This window comes from Neodiprion fabricii, chromosome 5 (genome assembly GCF_021155785.1).
Source record: "Neodiprion fabricii isolate iyNeoFabr1 chromosome 5, iyNeoFabr1.1, whole genome shotgun sequence".
In the NCBI taxonomy this organism is placed as follows: domain Eukaryota; kingdom Metazoa; phylum Arthropoda; class Insecta; order Hymenoptera; family Diprionidae; genus Neodiprion; species Neodiprion fabricii.
The window spans coordinates 3,380,860-3,403,550 of record NC_060243.1 but is presented as its reverse complement, the minus strand read 5'-3'; the positions used below and the strand labels follow the sequence as shown (position 1 = coordinate 3,403,550).

General features: G+C 36.3%; 4 protein-coding genes across 18 annotated transcripts; 3 read left to right on the top strand and 1 right to left on the bottom strand.

The window, feature by feature from the left end:
- Positions 1–5,120: 5,120 nt before the first annotated feature.
- On the top strand, positions 5,121–8,702 carry LOC124183855 (beta-1,3-glucosyltransferase). Of its 2 annotated transcripts, none has more exons than XM_046572942.1 (10): positions 5,121–5,290; positions 5,454–5,542; positions 5,874–5,983; positions 6,098–6,289; positions 6,361–6,491; positions 6,636–6,816; positions 6,890–7,025; positions 7,145–7,292; positions 7,368–7,641; positions 7,715–8,702. In XM_046572942.1, exons 2-10 carry the CDS (start codon positions 5,473–5,475, stop codon positions 7,868–7,870), a joined length of 1,398 nt encoding a protein of 465 aa, XP_046428898.1. In that variant the 5' UTR covers positions 5,121–5,290; positions 5,454–5,472; the 3' UTR covers positions 7,871–8,702. The 2 variants fall into 2 exon arrangements, with proteins under 2 accessions (XP_046428898.1, XP_046428899.1); XM_046572943.1 differs by having other exon boundaries at positions 5,127–5,290; positions 6,098–6,280.
- Positions 8,703–8,827: 125 nt separating this feature from the next.
- On the top strand, positions 8,828–10,313 carry LOC124183857 (odorant receptor 67c-like). 3 transcript variants are annotated; one of them, XM_046572949.1, is made up of 5 exons: positions 8,828–9,427; positions 9,520–9,619; positions 9,684–9,791; positions 9,879–10,049; positions 10,086–10,250. In XM_046572949.1, the coding sequence occupies exons 1-5, from the start codon at positions 8,958–8,960 to the stop codon at positions 10,101–10,103; spliced, it is 867 nt and encodes a 288-aa protein (XP_046428905.1). In that variant the 5' UTR covers positions 8,828–8,957; the 3' UTR covers positions 10,104–10,250. The 3 variants fall into 3 exon arrangements, with proteins under 3 accessions (XP_046428905.1, XP_046428906.1, XP_046428907.1); XM_046572950.1 differs by having other exon boundaries at positions 9,285–9,619; positions 9,879–10,043; positions 10,171–10,313; XM_046572951.1 differs by lacking the exon at positions 8,828–9,427 and having other exon boundaries at positions 9,486–9,791; positions 9,879–10,043; positions 10,171–10,313.
- Positions 10,314–10,405: 92 nt separating this feature from the next.
- LOC124183850 (peroxisomal acyl-coenzyme A oxidase 3) lies at positions 10,406–17,025 on the bottom strand. 8 transcript variants are annotated; one of them, XM_046572930.1, is made up of 12 exons: positions 16,662–17,025; positions 14,224–14,370; positions 13,994–14,140; positions 13,080–13,226; positions 12,840–12,987; positions 12,455–12,745; positions 12,142–12,305; positions 11,786–12,029; positions 11,462–11,695; positions 11,166–11,320; positions 10,762–11,055; positions 10,406–10,657 (listed from the first exon to the last, which is right to left on the bottom strand). In XM_046572930.1, exons 2-12 carry the CDS (start codon positions 14,356–14,358, stop codon positions 10,565–10,567), a joined length of 2,052 nt encoding a protein of 683 aa, XP_046428886.1. In that variant the 5' UTR covers positions 14,359–14,370; positions 16,662–17,025; the 3' UTR covers positions 10,406–10,564. The 8 variants fall into 8 exon arrangements, with proteins under 8 accessions (XP_046428886.1, XP_046428890.1, XP_046428884.1 ...); XM_046572934.1 differs by lacking the exon at positions 16,662–17,025 and adding an exon at positions 16,516–16,647; XM_046572928.1 differs by lacking the exon at positions 16,662–17,025 and adding an exon at positions 16,279–16,299.
- LOC124183852 (glutamate receptor ionotropic, kainate glr-3-like) lies at positions 15,538–22,632 on the top strand. 5 transcript variants are annotated; one of them, XM_046572938.1, is made up of 11 exons: positions 15,538–15,674; positions 17,386–17,523; positions 17,598–17,756; positions 17,894–19,551; positions 19,641–19,789; positions 19,878–20,186; positions 20,262–20,364; positions 20,440–20,726; positions 20,829–21,197; positions 21,447–21,834; positions 21,923–22,632. In XM_046572938.1, exons 4-11 carry the CDS (start codon positions 19,417–19,419, stop codon positions 22,193–22,195), a joined length of 2,013 nt encoding a protein of 670 aa, XP_046428894.1. In that variant the 5' UTR covers positions 15,538–15,674; positions 17,386–17,523; positions 17,598–17,756; positions 17,894–19,416; the 3' UTR covers positions 22,196–22,632. The 5 variants fall into 5 exon arrangements, with proteins under 5 accessions (XP_046428894.1, XP_046428893.1, XP_046428896.1 ...); XM_046572937.1 differs by lacking the exon at positions 15,538–15,674 and adding an exon at positions 17,170–17,312 and having other exon boundaries at positions 17,613–17,756; XM_046572940.1 differs by lacking the exon at positions 15,538–15,674 and adding an exon at positions 17,170–17,312 and having other exon boundaries at positions 17,598–17,743.
- The last annotated feature ends 59 nt before the right edge of the window (positions 22,633–22,691 follow it).

Sequence of the window (22,691 nt, the reverse complement as noted above, 5' to 3'; positions counted from 1 at the left end):
TGCATTGTTAGCAAGTTTCACTCAATCCGTTTAGGCAGCCATCTACGAGAAAAAAAGCTGTGACTGGGCTTTGAATATCTAGTGTAATCATTACTTTGCGGATTTTTAGATTTTAGCTTTCCAAAGTTGGCTGAACAACAGGTTATTAACAGATTGAAATTGCTCTCGGGCAGACTTTTGACCAGTCACAAGCGTTTTGTTACAAGAAAATGCGTCGATAATCTTCGCTTGTTTTCTTTCTAACATTCTGGAAAAACGGGCCTTGCGGAAGGTGACCTTCGAATTGCGTCTCGGATCTCGATTCATAGATAGCGTTTCAGACGTCGATACACGTTTGTAAAATGAAGTGTTATTTCGTGGTTGATTTGGCGTTGTTTCTTATGTAACAAAACACTATAAGCGATTCCATCTGTTTCCGAATTTTTTCCTGGAGATCGATCGATGGGGATCCTCCATTTCGTAATCGTTTATTACCATCTAACAAAAGTTAAGGCATCTCGACGTTACTAATCGTTTCGAAATCGCGAGAGAATCTAAATCGTCAACTGTTATTCATTCCTCACACAGTATCGTTCATAAATGCGGGATCACTTTTCGAATTTTAGATCCGGACAATAAGTTTGACATCTCACCCAAAAAAAAAAAAAAACTCACTTTTATGACTTTTTTGGCTGAGATATTTTTGTCCTCATTTAAAATTTGGAAAGAGATCCCTAACTTATGAACGTTACTGTACCTATCATATTTTGGATAAATATGGTGAATTTTTAATGCTATTCAAATCGTTATTACAGATCCATAAATTACTCACAAAATGTTTTTTATCTTACCTGATTGCAGAAAGAAACTGAAACAACGTTAATCGGCATTAGTAATTACCTAGATTGAAAGGCCGTGTCGATAAATCGTGGAAGACACCACTCGTTAACGGAACTGATGAACTTATTACATATAAACAACAGGTATCAAACAATCCCATTCATTTTTTCCCTGTTTATGTAATTGGCAAGATATTCCAAAACTTAGCATAACACATTAGCTACAAACCAAAATTTGGATGCATTTAAACATTATTGAGTATATGGATGGTGATTAAGATCAAATATTAAAAAATTTTTGTTCGTTCGTCCTTTAGCTGATTACAGAATGGAGCTACTGTAAGAATGAATGAGGTTAGCGAGTATCCGCATTAAGTGACCCCGGTAACACAATGATGGAAAACAAAACCAGAAAGTGAACAGGTTGCAATTTTGTGGAAGACTAGAAAACAGGTACATGTTTGAGATCGTTCTTGATTATACTTTTAGGCTATTCTCAATTTGAGAAACTTCAGTGAGTTGAAATTAACTGGTATTCAGTTCTACATTATATTTACAAAAATAAGAGTAATTTTTCAACGTTTTGTATATCAATTTTTCAAAACAAATACTAATTAAATGTTGTTATTTCTTACCTGTCAACAGGGGCAAACTATATTACAACACTGTCAACCACATTTAGCGATGATCCGAATGACCTAACCCAATCAATCGATCTTTGACAACGAACTAGAAATTAAATCACAAGCTATGCAGTGAATAAAACTGAAAGGTACATATTTAATATGACTCTTAATTACCATATCCCTTTTGATCGTAAATGATTTTAACTGCTCACTAATTTTATGCATTTATTCAAAATCTGTGCTTATTTTATGAGCCCTCTAGTATTAATTAATTTTTGCAGTTCGTTTATAATTAACTCAGGAACCACTGAAATATCATGCAAGTAACTTATTTTGAGACAGACAATCTGTAGCGACATGAAATGTGATCCAAATACATTGTGCAAGTAATATTTTATTATATCCTTATTGTAGTGTGAAAAGTGTGTCATCACCATACAACCTGAGATGCTACGAGAACTACTACATGTAAAGTGTGGAGCAACCTGGAGAAGGTAAGAAAACTTATGTTAATTATTGTTTGATAATTCAATGTGGTGCATTGGAAATTTTTGTCATTGCATGACATGCGGTGAATAAATATGGAACTAGACAACAGTAATAATTTACTTGAGAACTAAAAATCCAGTTTGCTAAATTAATTCGAGTTTCCTTTTTCGCTTTTTCAGAGTTAAGCAGAGACATCCGAGTAACTTCTCCATTACTCAGCAACGTTGGTGAGTTTGCACGTCTTAGGTTACGGGTATTTCCCTGGGACTCCTTTATCATGTGGCGTGGCGGTAACAATTGTTACACAAATCTTCGATTTCCTAGCTGCATGGATAGGCTCATTCATGATCGCAACGTTGCTTGACTTTAAATTGAATCTTTTTTTTTTCGTAGCAACTGACCTATTTTACCATAGGTACTCAGTTAGAAATTTTGCACGTTGCTGAAAGTGGAATGAGCATCGCGACAGGTTACCATCACTTACTCGACATTCGCGAGAACAAATTGTGTTTAGCTACAGATATATTAATCTACCAACGTTTGAATTTTCGAATGATGTTGTTTAAGTGATGAATAAATCTGAGGTTTAAACATATTCCAACGATTGTTTAATCGATAGCATTTCAAAGTCTGGCAGAATGTATAAACGTAATCAAATTGCATGATATATCTTGAATCGTTTTCAATTTTTTAATACCCAGCAACTATCGAATAACTACAGGCTTAGCTCGCTTAGAAAAATGCTGATTAGCATTCAGGATGTTTTTAATTCATCTTCCAAAAGGTTTATGTACCGATAGTCAGCCAGCAATCACTAAAATAGTATTTTCGCTGACTAGAGTACAGAAACATTTTGCATCCCACAGGTAACCAATGAAAAAGTAAGTCACAGTGACCACGGCGCGAATGAGGAAGAATGATGTGTGTTGGAAAGTATGGAGAATCGTTTAGAGCGAATATAGGTAATCGGGTAGGTAGGAGGTCGTTTTGGGATCCGCCGGGTTTAATGTAGATGTGTGTGTGTGAATCTCTTCAACATTTCCGTTGGGTGGTTCCGTTGGGAATTAGGCGAGGGTAGGAAGGTCGCGATGTGTCGCGATGTTACAAATTTTTGTAATCCACAGCGTCAAATGATCACAGTGATTTTCCTCAAGAAATACTCAAAAGACTTGAATACAAGAGTCTCTAAATTATTAGCGAGCTTTCAAATTTGAACGAGGTTCAATTTCCCATTTCTTGTCTATTTAATTATTTAGTCATTATCGATAATTATTTCATTAAATTGATCTCTGTGATCGTCTGAATGGGCAAAACACATCTCTGGACCATCTATCGCGTTCCGTGGTACGCTAGATGGGGAGAGATGCTGAGCTCGAAGACGTCGCGTCGAAGAGGACCGCCGACCGTCACGCCACACAATAATGCATGTCCTCCAACCTCCCTCCCGGACTTGATTCGCTTCTCAGAACAACAATTCGCATCGCAATGTGTCGGATTCAAGGAGACACAGATGCGGCTTGGGTTTCTGCAGAATTTTGCGACAAGTCCTAGATATTGAAGGTTTTTTGACAGGTTAATCGATCGTGCCGATTTGCGCGTAGTAATCACGGGAATCAGACGCGCCTTTTGCGCGATGATTGAGAATCAGGGTGGCTACACACCGGGAAAACCGGTATTGGTAAGGGAATTTCGTCATCAGAGTTATGATGGAACGTACGGTAAAACGCACTTCTTTTATATATCATTTAATAAATGCGAATCGATCGATCGCTCCTTTTGCTTAACGATTTCGTAAATGGTACATGAAAAAGTACAGCATTTTCTATACGTGAAGCCTTCCGCTTTTCAATTAATTTTCTTACCAAGAACTGAGTTTTTAAGTTGAAGTTGACCGCGCCTTTTGCGCGTTGACTTGATACTTTTTGGTTCTGAGAGACAGAGTGGCATATGTAAGACGGCAGTCAATTCACGGAGATAAAAATCGCGGAGTGTATAGTGATAGTGAAGAAACTTCTCGTAAGTATTTATAAAGCATATTTATTTCAGTAATTCTAGGTACAAAATTAATTTTAATCAAAAAGTTTATAATTTCTTTCATTAATAATAGAAATGATTTTGTCATTGTGCTAATCATAATCTCGTCTGTTTCAGCTAATTGAACCTTTTGTCTGTTTCAGCTAATCAAGCCTTTTGTCTGTTTCAGCTAATCAAACCTTTCGTCTGTTTCAGCTAACCAAACTTTTTGTCACTTTCAGCTCATAAAAACTTGTCTGTTTCAGCTAACCAAACCTTTTATCTGTTTCAGCTAATCAAATCTTGTATCTGTTTCAGCTAATCGAACCTTTTTCTGTTTCAGCTAACCAAACCTTTTCTCTGTTTTAGCTAATCAAATCTTTTGTCTGTTCCAGCTAATCAAGTCTTTTTTCTGTTTCAGTTAACCAACCTTCTATTTCACTTACTCATACCTTTTGACTGTTTTAGCAAACGAAACATTTCTTCTGTTTCAACTAATAAAACCTTTTGTCTGTTTCAGCTAGTCAAACCTTACGTCTGTCGCAGTTAGTCAAATCTTCTGTGTTTCCGATGAAACGTTTTTTTAACAACATCTGCAGCGATTTTAGCTTCGATTTCCGGAATCGTTTATGAAGCCTTGATAAATCCTGCTAAAATCGAATTGAAATGTGTCAAATTGCTGATTAAATATTTCATCTCTGGTGACTTGACAGAGTATCTTTTTTGACGTGAAATATTTCCCCGATCAGCAATTTTTCATGGCACATCCTAATGCGATTTTTGCAGGACTTATCAAGGGTCTGTTGGCAATTATGAGGCTTGCAGCAGAAATTGATTTTGATGTTTGTAACAAAAGTTACCTCGGAATTACTTCAGTTCGTATTACCGATGCATCCCAAGTATTTCCGATCTAATTTCTGTTACTAAGATTAGTTTAGGTGTTTTGAGTATTATTGTGTAAGATAATTCTGCAGTCAGTTTTGTTCTCAATCATTCTTGCTGCAATAACATCATTTGTTGATACGTTTGTGATTTATTTCGTGACTTCCAATTACTATCCTAGATTTTTTAATTCTTATGATAAAAACGCAACTGAGCACCACTGACTCTACCACGTATTTTAACGTGCGGCATTTTGTCGGTACCCATTTCCATGAGCGCTTTTTTGCCGTCGACAGCGTGGCGCTGCGGGGTCAATTGGACGCCCGTGGAAATCCTGCCATCTATCAGCTGCTACCAGTTCTATCGATGAAACCAAGGTCATTGGTTTATGCATAACACCTGATTGCATTTGTAAACAAACAGGTATATTCAAGTGTCACCTTGTGTGAACATTATTTCCAGGTACGAAACAATACAAATTAGCATGGTTTATTAATTTCTAAAAATGAAATGACTATAGTCAGCGTCCATATCATGCCATATTTGATTGCATGTAGTAATATTGTCCTGTGCATAATTCATTGTATTTCAAGATCGAAATTCAATTTTATGTATACTTTTCCAGGGGAAATTACACATCAGGCATGCATTTTATTAAACTGGCAATATTTGCTGCTTTCGCATTGGAAATTGCCTTAGTCGCAATTGCTTCAGGTATGCAATTGATAAAGATGTTCCTACTTCTTTGGAAAAGTACATATATTTAATAACACTGACTTGCCGGTCAGTGATTAGAGAAGAAAATCCCCATATTAGCGTCAATCCAGAATCATTTGCAACAATATTGAAAACAATCTTATATCTCTGTACGCATAATTGTGAGTTGATGACTAGCTTGTCTCATAACTCATACATTTCCACTATTAGCAGCTTATTTTGTATCAGACACCCTTTGTGTGATAACAATTAAGTCATAAAAGTATGATGAAGGAGTGAATTCACTCGATTATTCATTTCCCATGGAACATTATTTTTGTCTTTACAGATGCAGCCAAGTTAGTTATTACAGTATTAAGTCAGTATCCGGGTTATCACACTGCTAAAGCATACAGGTTGCGTGACAATATCAAAGAACAAGCACAAGATCTCCAAGATGTATGTTGATACAATTATAACTGCTAGAAAGTTTCTACGACCTCACTTCCTTTGTTTTTGATTTCAAAACAAGGACTTATTCAAACAAGCTGTATGCTATTATTTATGATTTAGGTCTCTGTCAATATTATTTTGACACACGAGCTGAACTTAGTTGGCTCGTGGACCATTGGAAACATATTGCCTGATCTCATTAGAAATTTTGAAGAATCACAATGGTACCTGTTTTGCGAAGTCAATACATTTATCAAGTTGAAACGTCTGACAGATCTTTTAAGGGGCTTCAATTCCTCACAGGTGCAAAAAGTTGGCAATCCCTTTATAAACCTAATGTGACACAGATCCTTATTTCCATTCATCTTACAATTATTTTTTAGGACATCTGGCTGGGATATGCAGTTTATGATCACGAGCCTACGATAATTCATCATTTTTCTGATCCTACTAAAAAGTTCAAATACCCAAATCCATCGTCGGGATTTGTTATTACAGCACCACTCGTTAGAAAGTATGTTCATTCAACAATTTGCTTTATCTCAAATATTTTCCCTGCTACTTTCCATTGTATATATAAATATAAGATTTAATATTAATATGTACTTGTGAGAATAATGTTTAATTGCCCAGTTTTATTATAATTTGATATCAAAAGATTAGCGCAAAGAGTTGCCAGTGGTGAAAAACCAGAAGGAGAATTTTCCATAGACGCTGCTTATGAATTTTCTAAATTTGTTTGGGATAATGGAAAGGGAACTAGACTGATACACGTCCCTGAACTCTGCGTAGTCTCTGACGACACTTGTGCTACATATCCTCAGCATTTTCATCCTTGTGTAAGAGTTTCAAATGTTAACATTTTCTAATGCATAACATTGAGATTCTTGCTGAAACTTGAAAACATTTCAGGGCCAATCTATACCTATACAAAAGGTATATGTAGCAGTCAAAACTTGTAGTAAATTTCACGTGCAAAGAATTTCAGTTATCAAGAGAACATGGGCTAAACATGCCGCCAATATCGGATATTATAGCGATAAAGCAGGTGCGTAGACTTACCATTCGTGCTTTGCATTTATTCGTCATACCATTCAATGGTACTAAATTGAACAACATTTGACACTGACTGTTACTTTCAGTGTATTTAATTTTTTTTCAGAACAGATGACAATATACCCGAAGCTATAGTCACTCCAAATACCACGCAAGGACACTGTGCAAAAACTTACTCAATTTTGAAACACAGCAATGAAATTTTGACGAGTAAAAAATTGGATTGGTTGGTTATCACTGATGACGATACAATCTTGAGGCAAGTATTTTATCTTTGATAGAGAGTCTTATTTAAATGTGCGAGAAATGTTCAATTATCGTTAAATATCAACAGCTTAGGCAAGTTGTTGCAATTGCTGACTTGCTACAATCCGTCCGATCCTGTAGCTTTGGGTGAACGATATGGTTTTCGTTTATGGAAAAATAGTGGATACAACTACTTGACCGGTGGAGCGGGTTTGGTTCTATCAGCTAATTTAGTCCAGAAATTAATAGAACCAGGTTTTTGTAGCTGTCCATCACCGACCACACCCGATGACATGTTTCTCTTTGGAGTATGCCTTAAACGTGTTGGTACAGAGCCCATACATTTACCACATTTCCATCAGGTCCGCTAAGAATAGAATAATTATTATTCGTTAGCTTGGCTCTTTACAGCTTAATAAAATACCATTGTTTCAGGCCCGACCAGATGATTATCCAAAAGTATATCTTGCGTCCCAAGAACCGGTATCGTTTCACAAATTTTGGCAAATTGATCCCAAACAAGTGTATGATGAGTGGTTCGCTGAAGCTGATGCATATCTCTTGCCACCTGTTCAGCATACGGAACTTTGATTTTCCTGATAAATGGAGCAAGACACGTTTGTTTTAACAGAATTAAAACTTTTTCAAATGCAACAAGAGAGAGAGAGAGAAAGAGAACCGTCGATACGTTTTATATAACAGATTGGTGAAACATTGGAGATGTCAGTCTGTGAACTTTGTTTCTAAACTCTGCGCCGCTTGTAATCATAATCAGCCGTTATAAGCTAAGAAATTTGTACTAATGTGCAGAATGCAAATGATGCAACCCCAACAACAGACGCTCTTATATTTTATTTGTACATAAGTACTCCAGACAAATGTAATCATGATAATAGCTGGTTTTATTTGACCACTGATTGCTCGTCCTTCCAACTAATAATGAGAGGTTTGCAGTATTCGTACAAAATACGCTTATCATATGTCTGTTGATACGTGTGATCATTACAGAATTTAGATCGAGTTATAGCTCTGGAAATGAGGGGCTTATCATACAATATGTAATCATTTTTGTTTTTATATTTGAGTTGTACAGGTATAAATATCCGTACAGCAAGCCTCGCTAACAAGAATTGCTCATATGCACCAGAGGTTGACTGAATGCCATCACTCATATACATCTTTCAAATATTAATAAACTTCTACAAATCTGAATTAATAATGCAAAGAATGGAAGAAACAGAGATTGAAAAATTTTATGACAAGTATACAAATATAAATAAGCGATTACTTAGGGCAGTCGGCTTGTGGCCTCAGGTGAGTAAAGTGAAACAGTAAATAATATGTTAGAGTAATGAACCAGTGAGCATCTAATGAATGTATATTTTTGAAACAAAATCCTGTGAATAAAAAATTGTATTCCTAATTTGCGATTTTGTATATTCAGGTTGAAGGGAAGGTCGATTCGATTTGGAGACGTGCTCTAACAATATTTTATATTTTTGTTCTCCTTAGTCTTACCTTGACTCAATTCTACCACATCTACCTAATTTGGGGAAACTTTTTTGATTGCTTGGAAATATTATGTAATACGACAACGTCACTTCTTATAGTTCACAAGGCAGTTGTATTTTTTTTCAAACAACATATTATTCTTGATTTTGAAGCACAAGGTAGAAAAATGTGGATTACAGAATTTCGAGACCCAGACAACACAGCCGCTATGATCAGCGCAGCAAAAGTAGCACACAAGCTCACTTACATATTTCTTAGTATTGTAATATTTACAATAGCTAATTTTTTTTTCGCACCTGCTGTTTCCATATTCTATCAATGGAAATCAGGAAAAGCACCAACGGAATTTGTCTATGTTCTTCCGTACCTAGTTAAATTGCCTTTAGATTTGAATGACTCCGTGCAACATGCCATTGCGTATGTGCCAGTAACAATATGTTCAGTTTCCTTGATTTTTTACATATCTGGAATTGACGCGTTTTATTGCCTTGCAATTCAGCACCTAGTACTACATTTGCAGCTTTTACAACGTGCTCTGATTAAATTACGATTAAGAAGCCTTGATAAGAAGGATAAAACAAAGCTGGCACTGGATTATTTACGCTTATGTGTAGAAAAACATCAAGCTATCATCAAGTAAGATTGTTCTTTTTGTAACAAATGATTTAGTGTGTTGTAAATAATTGTATGTCATCGCAACAGTCATTCTTTTTTTTTTTTTTTTGCAGACATAGCTACATTTTAGAACAAATTTACAGTCCGATCATTTTCGGTCTTGGAGTTGTCAGCACTTTAAGCATGTGCATGGTGATATTCCATGCAATTGTTGTAAGTATAAGTAATTGCTTGCTTTCATATTGTCAAGTTGAAGTAATCCCATACTGTGTTGTAGACCAAAGGTGGGCACAATGGAAATGTAGCATTGTTTATAGTGTATTTTTCCATGGAATTCTCCGAAGTACTATTGTACTGCTGGTTCGGGAGTTCTCTGATCTTTGCTGTAAGTACGAGTGTTGAGAGGACTATTGCTTCTGCTGGTAGATTTTAACAGTAAAAATAGAGATGCAGAAAACCAGTGTTTTTCCAGAGCTTAGAAGTTGGCTTGGCCCTGTACGATACAGATTGGTACAACGCTCAGCAAGACATTGAAGCTTTTCCTACCTGTGTCCACATTATGATGATCAGAATTCAAAAACCCATTAAACTTACTGCCCTCAAATTTGCCGATGTGTCCCTGATATTATTTACTAATGTGGGTAAAGATACGTACTATTTTGCCATGAGTTCTCTTGTGAAAATACATTATTCGTGATTTCTTTTCGTCATACTTCATACCCAGTTATGTATTAATTTAGTTTTATTTACTTACTTTGTTCCAGATAATGAGCACGACAGCCTCATACTTTGCACTTCTAAAAACTCTTTATACGAGTTAACAATATCAGGTTATTATATTCATGCATTGCATCATTGTTTATAGAAAACTCTTCGACCTGTTTTCTGATTTTTAAGGATATCCCGTGGAAATTTACTGTATAGATTAGATATCTTTGTCCTACGATATCAGTGTAAGTTTCGAAAAATCATGGGAAAATTCTATTGGCACCCTTGATGTAACTTCATGTTAAATTAATATATATTCATGTCAACCTATTTGTACAGAATTAAAGGACCCCAGGCATATAATTATATAAAAATATTAAAATTGTATAAAAATTGAATTATACGAATGTTAATAGTAAATTTGCGCTACGAATATGTATCAGAAAACTCTTACAATTTTGCCTGCAAAATTTCTTTCCACCATGACGGCCGCTCAAGATTTTGCTTATCCTTTAAAATCCATTGTTCGATATTCTTGTATATCTGTGGAAGAAAATACAACCATTAGATTTAAAATAGCACTGCAAATTGCCAGATTGGCAAGAGGAATAGTCTGACTGCCATGCAATGGGGAGATTTCGTCATACCTGACCATCACACATGCCCAGTGCCGAATTGAGGATGAAATCTGGTGGTGCGAGGACATCGGCAAGCGAAACAGCATCTACCAAAAGTTCCTTGCATTGCCAAATTATGCCGTCGCGTAACAAGATGTCAATTTTAGAATCTAGTGCTGCATATCCACCTGCGTATAGGTCACCCAGTCTCCGTTCAAGCAAATAAGCTGCGTATAGTGAGCATAATATGGACAACACTTTTCGCTCCTCTATGCTCCATTTAGGATCTTGCAGATATTCAACAAAGGCCTTTATTATCGCATGCTAAGGGAACAAAAGGTAATCAAAATGTTAATAAGTCGTTAGAAACGTTAATTTTCATTGACATTATTTTATTTGCTTTTTCGAGGAAACAGTTTTTATTCATAACTTACTTCCCCATATACCAGTGACAGAGTCCGAGCGAAAAATGATTGGCTATTATTTCGCACCGAAAAAGAATCTTGTTCATTACTACTTAATTCTTTTACACGCTCGTATGTTATTTCAAGATAATGACAAACCAGCCACCTAAACGATTTGAGTAGATCTGTAATGAGAAAGATTTTTGTACCTATTAAGATTGGTCACTTATTGAATCCTTGAATGGTAATACTTAACATCGAACGTAAATGCTTAGTGGTTGCATGTCTACTATTACTGTAAATAAAAAGTATAAATGTATTCTCACTCTCAGGTTTCATCGTGTCTTCGATGGTAGTGCTGGTAAACTTTAGCTGCAGAATACTTTGAGCATCTGGTAGAAAGTCTATAGAGCCAAGTGGAGATAGAAGAGGTTCATCTTTTTCAATAGATAATCTCTGATTGAGTAACCAGTTGCTAGCTTGTTGGATTAGAACGTTGTTCTCTCCTTCGTAAGTGCAGTTTGCATCATTATCATTCCTCAAATCGCCCAAGCGAGACGCTGCAAGAAAAGAATATTCGTGTATTTCATAATAATTAATGAGTAGAAGGTAGAAAAAAAAAATATAAGGTGTGAAACTACAAAGTTTACCTTTTAAATATCCATGGCCCCCACAGGATTCTCTGCAATCCTGAATAGCGTCACGAGCAGTCCATGCACAGAGAGGCTTTGTTGCAGAGGACAGTGCGTGAATCTCTAGACCCTCGGCAGCAAGGAGATCTCTGTCTTCTCCGCTTATCATTTTGATTTGGAAATCCTCTGTTTTAATGCTGAACTGGTACGAGAATATTTTTAAAGCAAAGGCAGCTGCCAAATGTGGAAAAAGTCGAAGTTGCTGAAACATGAATTTATTGAACATTGAATTTGGTCAACTTCGGGCTTGCTATGCATAACAGTTATGAAAACATGTATTATAGTATAATGAAAACCCTACTCCAATGTGTTACCTGAATTTGGTATTCAAGAACTGGCCATTCTTCCTCCTTGGGAGGTCCAAATTGTTTTCTTGCGGCTGAATATCTAACTGCAATAACTATTGCAACAGTTAGATACGCGGTGCACATGACATTTATGTTTACCCTCCCAACAGAAAGCGCCCCTAATGATGCTCCTGGAATTTAAATTCAAAGATTATGAGCGAAATTTAAAATATTCGCGTTCCACTCTCACGAGGTACTAAACATTATAAAAGGACGCAGAGTCGAGGATAAACTACAAAATTTCTTCAAACATATCACAGAGTTGTTGGGAGTACCTTACCAAATCGTTTACTAGGATCTTTGAAAGGTGTGACATATTTCCCATCTTCTGTAACATCACCCATTTTATTCAAAAGACTTTCTCGTGGTATAACGTAGTTAGTAAATTGCACAAAACCGTTGTCTACTCCATTTAGGCCAATTTTTTCTCCAAGATCTCCAACTTTTACCCCAGGTAGCGATTTTAAGGTGCGGACATCACGTATAGGTACAATGAACGGATGTAGTCCATGATTTGTACCATCATGCATTACTAGTTGTGCATATACTATAGCATGTGTTGCTGATTTTCCTACATATCATAATTCAGTTACAACGGTTTGTGACATTATTTGGATGATAGATAAAAATCACAGTTAATATATCAATACTTGCAAGGACCTTACCGAGTCCCCCAACCCAACACTTTGCAGCCTCAAAATCTGGGGAGTGAAGAACAAAGCATTGCTTCTTCGGTTCATAGGTAGCCCTTGTCCTTATACCCTTAGCATTTGTTCCATGAGATATTTCTGTCAAAGCAAAGCATCCGAGTATCTGGGAAAATTGGAATAAAGGTCAACAGCTTCTAAAATCAATCCTTGACTGGATACTGCTATTACCACTACCGACACATGCATTATGCTCACCTCACCCTCTCGAAGCTTTTCAAGAAATTCACTGTGTCGTTCTGTTCCTAACGCAAATACCACTCCAGGTACCATGCCAAAGGTGACAGCAGTTTTTACAGGTAGTGATCCATCATATTGAAACATTGTATCGATCCAAGCAGCGTTCTGGTAAATGATTAAGGATAGTTTCATATCACTGTAGTTACGATAAGCTTGAATAATGTGTCATCAAATATTGTTGGTTTCAGCTACCTTTGTAAGAGAAGTTTGTCGAGTAACCCCGGTGGGTTGATTGTAAGTTCAAATATTAGAGGAGAGTATGGCGAGTTGAAATATATAGGTATCTCAAGTATCAAGCATTCTGTTAATCATACCATCCATTCATGGGGAACAAAAATGTGATCTCCCGTTTGCTTCAATTTCTTGTATCGACAAACTTAACAAAAGTAGCAATTGATACGCTGTCTTGTTTTAAAAATGTTCTTGTGATTGTAACTAAAAGTACTCCAACCAATCCTATGGGTACATTAATTTATAATTTCTACGTTTCAATATTGAGTATTTTACTTTAACGATTCCATGTTTCTAGCATCAGACAATTTCAACTGCTTAGAAATATTAAATGTCAGCCTTAATCTTCTTTTATCGAAAACTTTCGACAGTGGGTTGGGAAAATTATTGAAAATGAAAATCGTCAAGTATTTTGTCATGAGCAAGTGGCCTTCAGATACACTCAATTTCAGGTATACATTTTTTGTTTAGATTCAGCGACTCGCCTGTTTACAATGCAAATCCGATTGGCCGAGTCTACTCGAGCAGTTTACCTTGTAAGACTATATCTAGATGGGGAGGTTTAAGAACTAGACTATGTAAAAGTGTCGCAAGATTGTCCTAGTTTTGTATGAAATCTAATTTTCCTACATTGTACTCACAGGAACTTCAGTAGGAGCCTGCAGCAGGTCATCTTTGAGCATGGCAAGCATTTTTGCATGGCAGCTTCTACGCTGTGCGTCCACTGTCTGCGAGGTGACGTGAGGTTGGAAAACTGGTGAGTTTTCCATGTATGACCACATTTTGTTCTAAATGTTATGAGATATCAGGGTGTGTGAACAGTCGAAACGAACAATAATCTTTTTGAGTTATTGTTTATTCAGAGATTTACCTTGTATTGCAACACAGCCTCACCGTGAAACTTGAGTTTTAGCGATTTCCAATCAAATGTGGCCTGTTGTCTGTATCTGTGGAGAGGCCCCAGAGGTAGATCGCGTATTAAATTTTTCACCTTCATGAGATCCATTGTACCTAATCTCTGAAATTTTTGTTCATCATTTAAACCAGTGGTACTCGTGTATTTCAATTCAATAACTGGCTCAATTAAAAAATGTTTTTACTATTGATAGATGTACGCTCTGCATATTTAAAGCAGATAAGGTCGAGTAATCCAAGCGTGTTAAATTGAAAAACCAGCATACTTATGTAATATATATATTACTGTGTTATAAATCGTATAAATAAGATTCTGGTTCCGTACATAAAGTAATCATTTTACCGACAGTATAAAAAAGTACACTTTAACCTCCTACTACTAAAAAGTGTTCTTTTTATTACGTGGGATTAAAAAAAAAAAAATTGTAAACCATACTTTTGTGAAATAAAAAATCGAAGAAATTATATTTCTCGCCTCGCGTGTTTGCAATGTTCGACTTATCATATTGCAAAATTAGGCGCGGCGTAAAAAGACCTACTTTGCGTCCTTGATAGACAATGGATTATTAATTTTTTGAAAAAAAGAATTATCTTGTTTTCATTTTACATTCGATGAAATTCAAATCTTCAGCAAAGTTCTACAAGTCTCGCGGTTTATAAGCCAATGAAGCTCAGTGACAATTTGAATGTAAATTTTAATCTCGCGTAATCTGTCCTTGCGAAGCATCCGATTTTACGTAGTGGATAGAAGATATAATTACGTAAACTTAGCTGAGTTAATTCTACCTCAACAAATTTTTTATTTTAAACAACGGATGTCGTTAGATGCGACCTTTGATAGGCCCGTGGCTATCAGTAATATAAGCGATCTTGCCGAGTTTTTCCGGACTTATGTATATTGTGTACGTCCTCTAAGATGCATCATGATACAGATTCTACGAAATCGTAATAGTAAACTTCATGCCATTTCTTTATTTCTACGTGAAATGAAAATTTTGTTCAAGCATTTTTGTTCAGAATTTTATATAGAATGGAGCTGTTAAGCTCTTTCTTGCGTTTGAGGTACAGGATATCGATATTTGGAGATATATACGTTAACGTCCAAATCGACCAGGACACCCCCTTAAGAAAGACTTGACACAAACAATTTGAGCGTTCAACCAATCATGTGATAGATTTACAGGTGAAATTGCCTAGTTTGTTCGAAATTTCAAATTTGGCAAGTACGCGTACAAATTATAAGTGCGCGATGTATATAGTGTAGTGTTGTTCAAAATTGGTCCAAAAGCCAAGCAATGCGTATATTTATGCAAACATGTTAATTACAATTAATAATCAAGCTATTACCGTACTACCGCAGAGATGATTGAACGCTGAACATCGCCAACTTCAAGTCTTCGGTGTTCGGTATTTGGCCGCGATAATATGTATATCTATGAACGTACCTACGTACTTGCCCTTCGCTTTCTAGATTTTTCTCTGTCAGTCTCCTTTGGTTTTGTCAATTTTTCTTGCCAGTTTTTAATTCAGTCTGCTGCTACGCGGACGGTACAGGTTAGGGCAGAGAGGATGATTTTGCAATTATTCAAATGGACGGAGAAAAAGTAGCTGAGAATGACTCGCGGCCTTACGACAGATACAGTTTGTGCACTTGCGAATAAGTGCAGCCGCGGACCATTTGAAGATAAATTACTGATTAAAATCGCTGAGATCATAATCTCTGCAGACTCTCCCTTGATTTAATTATATCACATATCGCATATACAAGATAATTGTCAGGAGCCTTTTCTTGTAACGGGAATTGATGTAGACGTATAAAAATTTGTGGATCCCGGCCTGATTTGCATTTGAACAATCGCAGGAGACGACGCAAGAAATTACAATACAGTTTTTTTTTTTTTTATCACTAATTACGCAATACAGTTTGGCTTCGTATAAGTCACAATTACAAATCGCAATTGCTTGATTGTGAATACAAAGACCAATTTCATACAAATGTTAATTCACAGACCAACATAAAACATGGTTGAATGACTCCATCCCCCGAACCACAGTATATTATTCAATTGGTCATATATATATATATATGTTCGTATATGCATATAGATATGTATGTACATATATGCATATTCCTAGGCGCATTAATACTTTTATAACTTGCCTACAAGTGACGTTTACGACGTGACTCGTTGAATAATTGTTTTCTAAACTTCGATATATTTGAATTAAATACGCTGTGTGTTCTAACCTGATGATATAAATGCTATAATGCACTGTAAAACGTTGCACTGTGTATATCACATATAATTGCAATCGACTGCATGCGATCGCACCTGTTTTTTAACTAGCAGAATTATTGTTGGCTTGTATGATACTAGCTTTCTACACAATTACCTTCTTCAATATGCGCCACGTTCAGCCTTAACGCGCACTATTTAATTTAAAGTATTTGTAAATAATTTTTAAATTGACAGTCACGCTGACCTGTGGAATGTATTTACACACACAATTAATTGCTTGACGTTTAACTGTACAAAGTTTTTAGACATCGGATGGCAACGCAAAAAATTCAGGATATATGTTACATGCTTAACTATACATAATGTTTCCCGATCATGGTATTAATCTACGATAAGATTATCACAATATTATTGCAATGTTTATGGCATATCAATTTTACGATTCAATTTCAAGATACAAGTGTCAAACGTATTGTACGGTTAAATATTCAACGCAACGATAATCCGCTATTGTTGTATCTGGTTTCGTACTCGTCGCAGCTATCGCTATTTCCATGATCGCCTTCACCGCCTCTTTACTCTTTCTCTTTCGCTTTCAAATCTTCAAACTGGTCTCGACCAATGAGGACGTCTCACGGCTATCAGAACTTTGTGTTTGTATCCTCCATTCTTATGTGTACATACATGCATGCATGCATGCAGTGTGTACTGCATAAGCGAGCATGCCTGCTTTTTGCTCTACTACCGTTTCGGCTAAACAGCTGTTGATAAATTTTCAAATACACGGGTGGGACAGAGTAATGAGGTGAGAAATTCGTGGAATCTCATGCCATTTGAATCGTCGGTTTTGCTTTGTCAACGATATTTTTGTATTTCAGTTTCTAACCTCAGACTTTCAATGTCTTCACCCTTGCGTGCGTCAACCAAATTCGTTGTTGAAATTACATTTTTTCCTTTGGAAGATGTAACGACATACTTCTCCTGAAAAGAACTCATTTAAGTATATCAAATGTCTGGTAGGTCAAAGTTATAGTATACCGTTCATAATTCTTTAAAACCATCAGTCGCCATGAATAAGTAATAATTTCAGATAATTATGGTTCAGTGTTCGGCACCTGGATGTAATAATTCAACAACAAAAGGTTTTCTACTCAAGAGATTCCCCAGGGACCCAGAGCGAAGAATATTATGGATGACGAACATTCAGAAAAGAAATTGGGAACCAACGAACAATTCGTATGTTTGCGAGGTTGGGTTAGAATATAGTTGTATGAAATTATTTACATACGGAAACAATTTACCAGTATTCTTTTTCTTCGCTGTTATTTGATTTTAACGGCATGCAACTTACTTTGGATCAAATTTTAAAGACGTAAAACTTTCCAGGTTCATTTTGATGAAGATCAGTGGGAATCAAAGCGTTTGGATCGATTGAAATGGAATGCAGTCCCAACAATAATTCAGAAGCCTTTGAAATATACTAAGAGGAAGGAGCGAAATCTGCCAAGAGTACCGATACCAATTCAACCAGATTTGTCCTACAGCTTTAGCAAGGAACCTCCTCCGCTAGTTTATTTTATGAAAATGCCACGTTTCGTCAGAGACATAAACAATTCTACAGATGTAACAACAAAAACCGAAGTCGAGTCTGTTTCAACGTTCGATAGTGAGGCTGATACGAAAGAAGAAGAAATGTACAAATTTGTATCTGATATTCAGGAAGATAGTAAAAAAGATGCAATAATTGCAGAGCTTAGAAAAGAAATAGCAGAAAAGGATATGTGCATATTGAAATATGAGAAAATTATATGCCAAATGAATTCACACCTTGAGAAGTTGAAAAAGCGACTTAAATTTTGGAAAGACCTTAGCGAGCGGGATAAGTGCTGTCTGAAAAGAGGGGAGAGTATTCATAAACCTTGTCATACCTAGATTACAGAATCATATGGTATTAACTCTGAATGCAGGTACATGGTCAATTCATTTTCGAATTGTGTAACTGATGTGCAAATTTTCTACAAAATTAAGTAACTACCAATAAGGTTTTCATCTTTGAATTACAGCGTGTAAAATATGAAAGGTCAACGAACATTGACCATGTAAGTTACAAGCGAGCTACAGAATCTGAATATCCTGTGAAGCTTAGATGATAGTTAGGGGTTAAGTTATTGATAGAGCGTAGAGAAAAAGATTCACTTCTATCTACGGTTCGCAACTAAATTGAGTGTAGACTTCTGTTATGTTAGTTAACAATGTTCATTATAATTGCTAGCGCAGATAGAAATCGCTATTACTACATGGAGAGATAGATAGATAGATAGCTAGATAGATAGATAGATAAATTAATTAAGTTTAAGGTAGATAGATAGGATTAGAAAATATAAAATATCAATAACTTCGTTGTAAATCGGGATCTACTTTAAGGGCAGCATCAGTGTTATCCGATTAACTATTTGTTACTATTAAAGTACAAAGCCTAGTTTTTCGTGACCTTTAATTTTATTTACATAATTGAATAGAATCGAATTGCTACACTAATTGGACCATCAATTATTCATTACCCATAGAGATAGTTACTTTGTTCGTTCAGAATACGAGAATGTTTAGGGTTTACTGCCATTCAAATCAGGAGAATGCTTTCCATGACTTTCATTTGAACTCCGTTTTATTTCGGTATTTATCAGTCTTATTATGCTTTGCATTTTAATTCTTGTTTACTTGATTTCTGCTGTAGACGCGAGGTATGTAACGTTAAATATAGGTTTTTAAATGTAAATAGAATAATATACACACTTCTTGACAGTTTTACCTAGACGATACCCTTTTATTCTATAATACAGCCTAGTTGATTAATTAATTTGTTCAGCTATTTGTCGAGCGAACAGAAGTACGAAGGAGGAAAGTCTCTGATGTCAGTTATCGAAGCTGTGGCTAAAGGGATTCTGCTTCGAAATCGCTGCGTTAATTTGATTGTCGATAAGTACTATCATCAAATTTTAAATCTTGATTGGAACAAGAGGTTCAGCTATGTGTCGGTTTATATGGTATGGTAACGTGTAATAAACTCATTGTCAGTATAGCATGTGTAATCATGCACTATTTTAATTGCATTGGGTCATTACGTTGTGCGTAGATTGTCATTAGAGAAAATGATGATTTTTTTCCACCGAAACGGAGATTTCACGAAGTTCTTCGAGCCAGCAAAGCAACTGATTGCAGTGCGTACATAATTCTCAATACAAATGGGCTACAAGTATCCCGTATGCTTCAATATGTGGAGAAGTAAGGAAAAAACATAGACTTGCATCTAGGTTGATCCACGTTAATGATTGATCGTTTGAAAGATTCATTTCCTTGCTTTCTTCACAAGGGAACGTCTAATTAACACCCGTGGAGACTTGATACTTCTACATGATGATCGTTTATTCAACTCCAGCACAAATTATATTTGGAACAGGATAGTGAACGTAATATTTATTCGTATTTATAATTCTGCTAAACGACGCTCAGGAGAACAAACTTTTCCTAAATGGTTTGACCTTAGTACGGTACCATTACCATACCAGAGCGAAGGTGACCTAGAACTGCAATATATTGATACTTGGTATCGTGGAAGGTTTCGATACAAGAATGAACATTATCCTGACAAAAGTAGAAACCTCCTCAATCAGTCGCTCAGGTTTGTACTTGCAGTTCAGTATCCAAAGAATATTGGTTAATTCATCGACATACAGTTAGTGTGTTATTTCTGTAGGGTGCCCATATTTCCTCACATTCCGGCGGTCAGTGAAAAACTGAAAATATCAGGTGACGGAAATCTTGTTGACAATTCGGTGGCATTTGGCATTGAGATCGAGGTTGGTATTTACTATCTCCGAAAAGATCGGAACCGCTAAAAATTTCCATCTGGATGATTTTCAATGTATTTTCAGTTGATAAAAATTCTTGCCAAGGCTTTGAACTTTTGGCCTGTGGTGTATGTTCCATCTAATGTGGATAACGAAAAATGGGGGACTGTTGGAGGGAACGAACGTTTCACAGGTCTCTTTGGCGAGGCAGCTTCTAGCAATAGTCCATTTCTACTTGGTGATATCCACTATACTAGTAATCATTTGGAACTATTTGATTTATCAGAGCCGTACAATACCGAGTGTCTCACATTTCTCACACCCGAATCATTGAATGATAATTCCTGGAAAATACTCATCATGCCTTTCAAGTACGTTTTTTAAATTAATTCTAAAGTAAATTTACTTGCATTGCGAACTAAAAATTGCTAGAGTAATATAAGAAAATCCATGAGTTTCTTCGTTATTCCCAGGATGTACATGTGGTTGTCCGTTTTGACAGCTCTATTCTTGGGAGGATTAATATTTTACCAATTCGCTCATACATACAAACGAACTCTGCACTTATACAAAGAGAAGATCATAGCTAAAAATATTAGTACGTTACAAGTTGTGAAACGACACAAAAACACAACGGGTTCGCTGCTGAGTCTGTATCCATACACAGAATTTCAAAATAGCATACTGTATACTTATGGGATGCTGCTCTCGGTCTCGTTACCTCGCCTTCCCAATGCTTGGGCTCTTCGGGTGTTTATAGGGTGGTGGTGGCTTTACAGCATACTAGTCGCTGTAGCGTATCGTGCCAGCATGACAGCTATTCTTGCAAATCCTATGAGCAGGTAAAATTTTAACTGAACAATAACTATTTTTTACATCTAAATTTTTCTGCGAATCCGACTGTTATATGACTGTACCCATTCCTGCATAGATGTACACCACGTACGTGAGGCTTGGTTTTACAAAGATAGGTTGCCTGACAGAGCCTCACGCACAGGGTGGACACTTGTATGTAACCCGCTACAGTTGCAAAGTGACCGGATTAACGGAAAACTCTCTGTATGTTTAAAATTGTGTTTGAATGATTTCAGAGTAACGATAGATACTTTGAATCAGTTAGCAAGCAGTCAAATTGCCGTGGGTGGATGGAGTGAGGAAATGAAAGACTTTTTTCTGTCTTCTCTCGATACCGACTCTCAAGAAATTGGTAACAAGTTTGAGGTAATAACTCAGGATAATGAAGCTATTTCATGGGTTGCTGCTGGAAAATTTGCTTACTACGAAAATAAGTATTTCCTCCGTCACGCTCGTGCAAAAAGACAGAAACTGGAAGAAGCACAGAAGTTGAATGCAACCAAGCATCACAAAACAGTCACCATCGATCGAAACCTGCACATAATGTCTGAGTGCGTTATTCACATGCCTATTTCCCTTGGTCTCGATAGAAACTCTCCACTCAAACGGCGTGTAGATCTTGTGGCGAGTATACAACTAACAGTCTTAAATAAATGCACGTGACTGGGATGAAAGATCGCGAGGTGTAATAATTTTTTTTATTTCGCGTTAGATACGACGCGTTACAGAAACTGGCTTAATACAAAAATGGCTCAGCGATACAATGGAGTGGACCATCAATGCAGAAAGACCACAGGAGAGTAGTTCCACAAAGGGACTAATAAACCTTCGTAAGCTGTACGGAGCATTGCTTGCTCTTGGAATTGGCTATATTGCTAGTTTCATTGCATTAGTGGGTGAGATTTACTATTGGAAATGTATCGTACAGCGTCATCCTACTTACGACAAGTATCACTTGGATTTGTACTACAAACTGAACGAGTAGTTAAATACTCGTGAGTCAAGATATAGAGCTTCATTCAAGTTTATTACAATAAAGTATAATAAAAAGATGTACCCTATAACGTTGACTCAAGTCAGTCAACGCCTGTAGGTAGCTATGTGAAACATTTAATTCACATATTGCGTTCGATTTCAGAATTTTATTCCTTACCGTAAAACAAATGCATAGGTATTGTACGTACATACGTCGGTTTGGCACTGTCGTACTGAGTTTAAAAATCACTTGTGTGATTATTTATTGCGTTGGCTGAAGAACATTCAGTCCACGTTTGTTTTCAAAAATGTGAGAGTCATTCGAGTTTGAATTTGGCGGCATTGAAGGAACCACAAACTGTACGAGGATGGAACAAGAGCCTAGAAACCAATAGAAACATAGGGTGCGTTTTATTTGTCTTCTTTCGAAAACGAAAGAACTGAAAGACTGGTATGATTGGTCAATATTCAAAAATCAGCCTATCGGCAGCTTCAAGCCTTTCGTT

Bases quoted from the DNA above. Each gene is read 5' to 3' on its own strand.
- LOC124183855 (XM_046572942.1), top strand. From the start codon at position 5,473: ATGCATTTTATTAAACTGGCAATATTTGCTGCTTTCGCATTGGAAATT. The intron at 7,293-7,367 runs GCAAGTATTTTA...AAATATCAACAG, and splicing joins GATGACGATACAATCTTGAG to CTTAGGCAAGTTGTTGCAAT. The intron at 7,642-7,714 runs GTCCGCTAAGAA...CCATTGTTTCAG, and splicing joins ATTTACCACATTTCCATCAG to GCCCGACCAGATGATTATCC.
- LOC124183857 (XM_046572949.1), top strand. From the start codon at position 8,958: ATGTGGATTACAGAATTTCGAGACCCAGACAACACAGCCGCTATGATC. The intron at 9,620-9,683 runs GTAAGTATAAGT...ACTGTGTTGTAG, and splicing joins TGATATTCCATGCAATTGTT to ACCAAAGGTGGGCACAATGG. The intron at 9,792-9,878 runs GTAAGTACGAGT...GTGTTTTTCCAG, and splicing joins GGAGTTCTCTGATCTTTGCT to AGCTTAGAAGTTGGCTTGGC.
- LOC124183850 (XM_046572927.1), bottom strand. From the start codon at position 14,476: ATGCAGAGCGTACATCTATCAATA. The intron at 12,988-13,079 runs GTGAGCATAATG...CAATTTTCCCAG, and splicing joins AAAAGCTTCGAGAGGGTGAG to ATACTCGGATGCTTTGCTTT. The intron at 12,306-12,454 runs GTAAGGTACTCC...TTTAAATTCCAG, and splicing joins AGATCCTAGTAAACGATTTG to GAGCATCATTAGGGGCGCTT.
- LOC124183852 (XM_046572938.1), top strand. From the start codon at position 19,417: ATGTCAGTTATCGAAGCTGTGGCTAAAGGGATTCTGCTTCGAAATCGC. The intron at 20,365-20,439 runs GTTGGTATTTAC...ATGTATTTTCAG, and splicing joins CATTTGGCATTGAGATCGAG to TTGATAAAAATTCTTGCCAA. The intron at 20,727-20,828 runs GTACGTTTTTTA...CGTTATTCCCAG, and splicing joins ATACTCATCATGCCTTTCAA to GATGTACATGTGGTTGTCCG.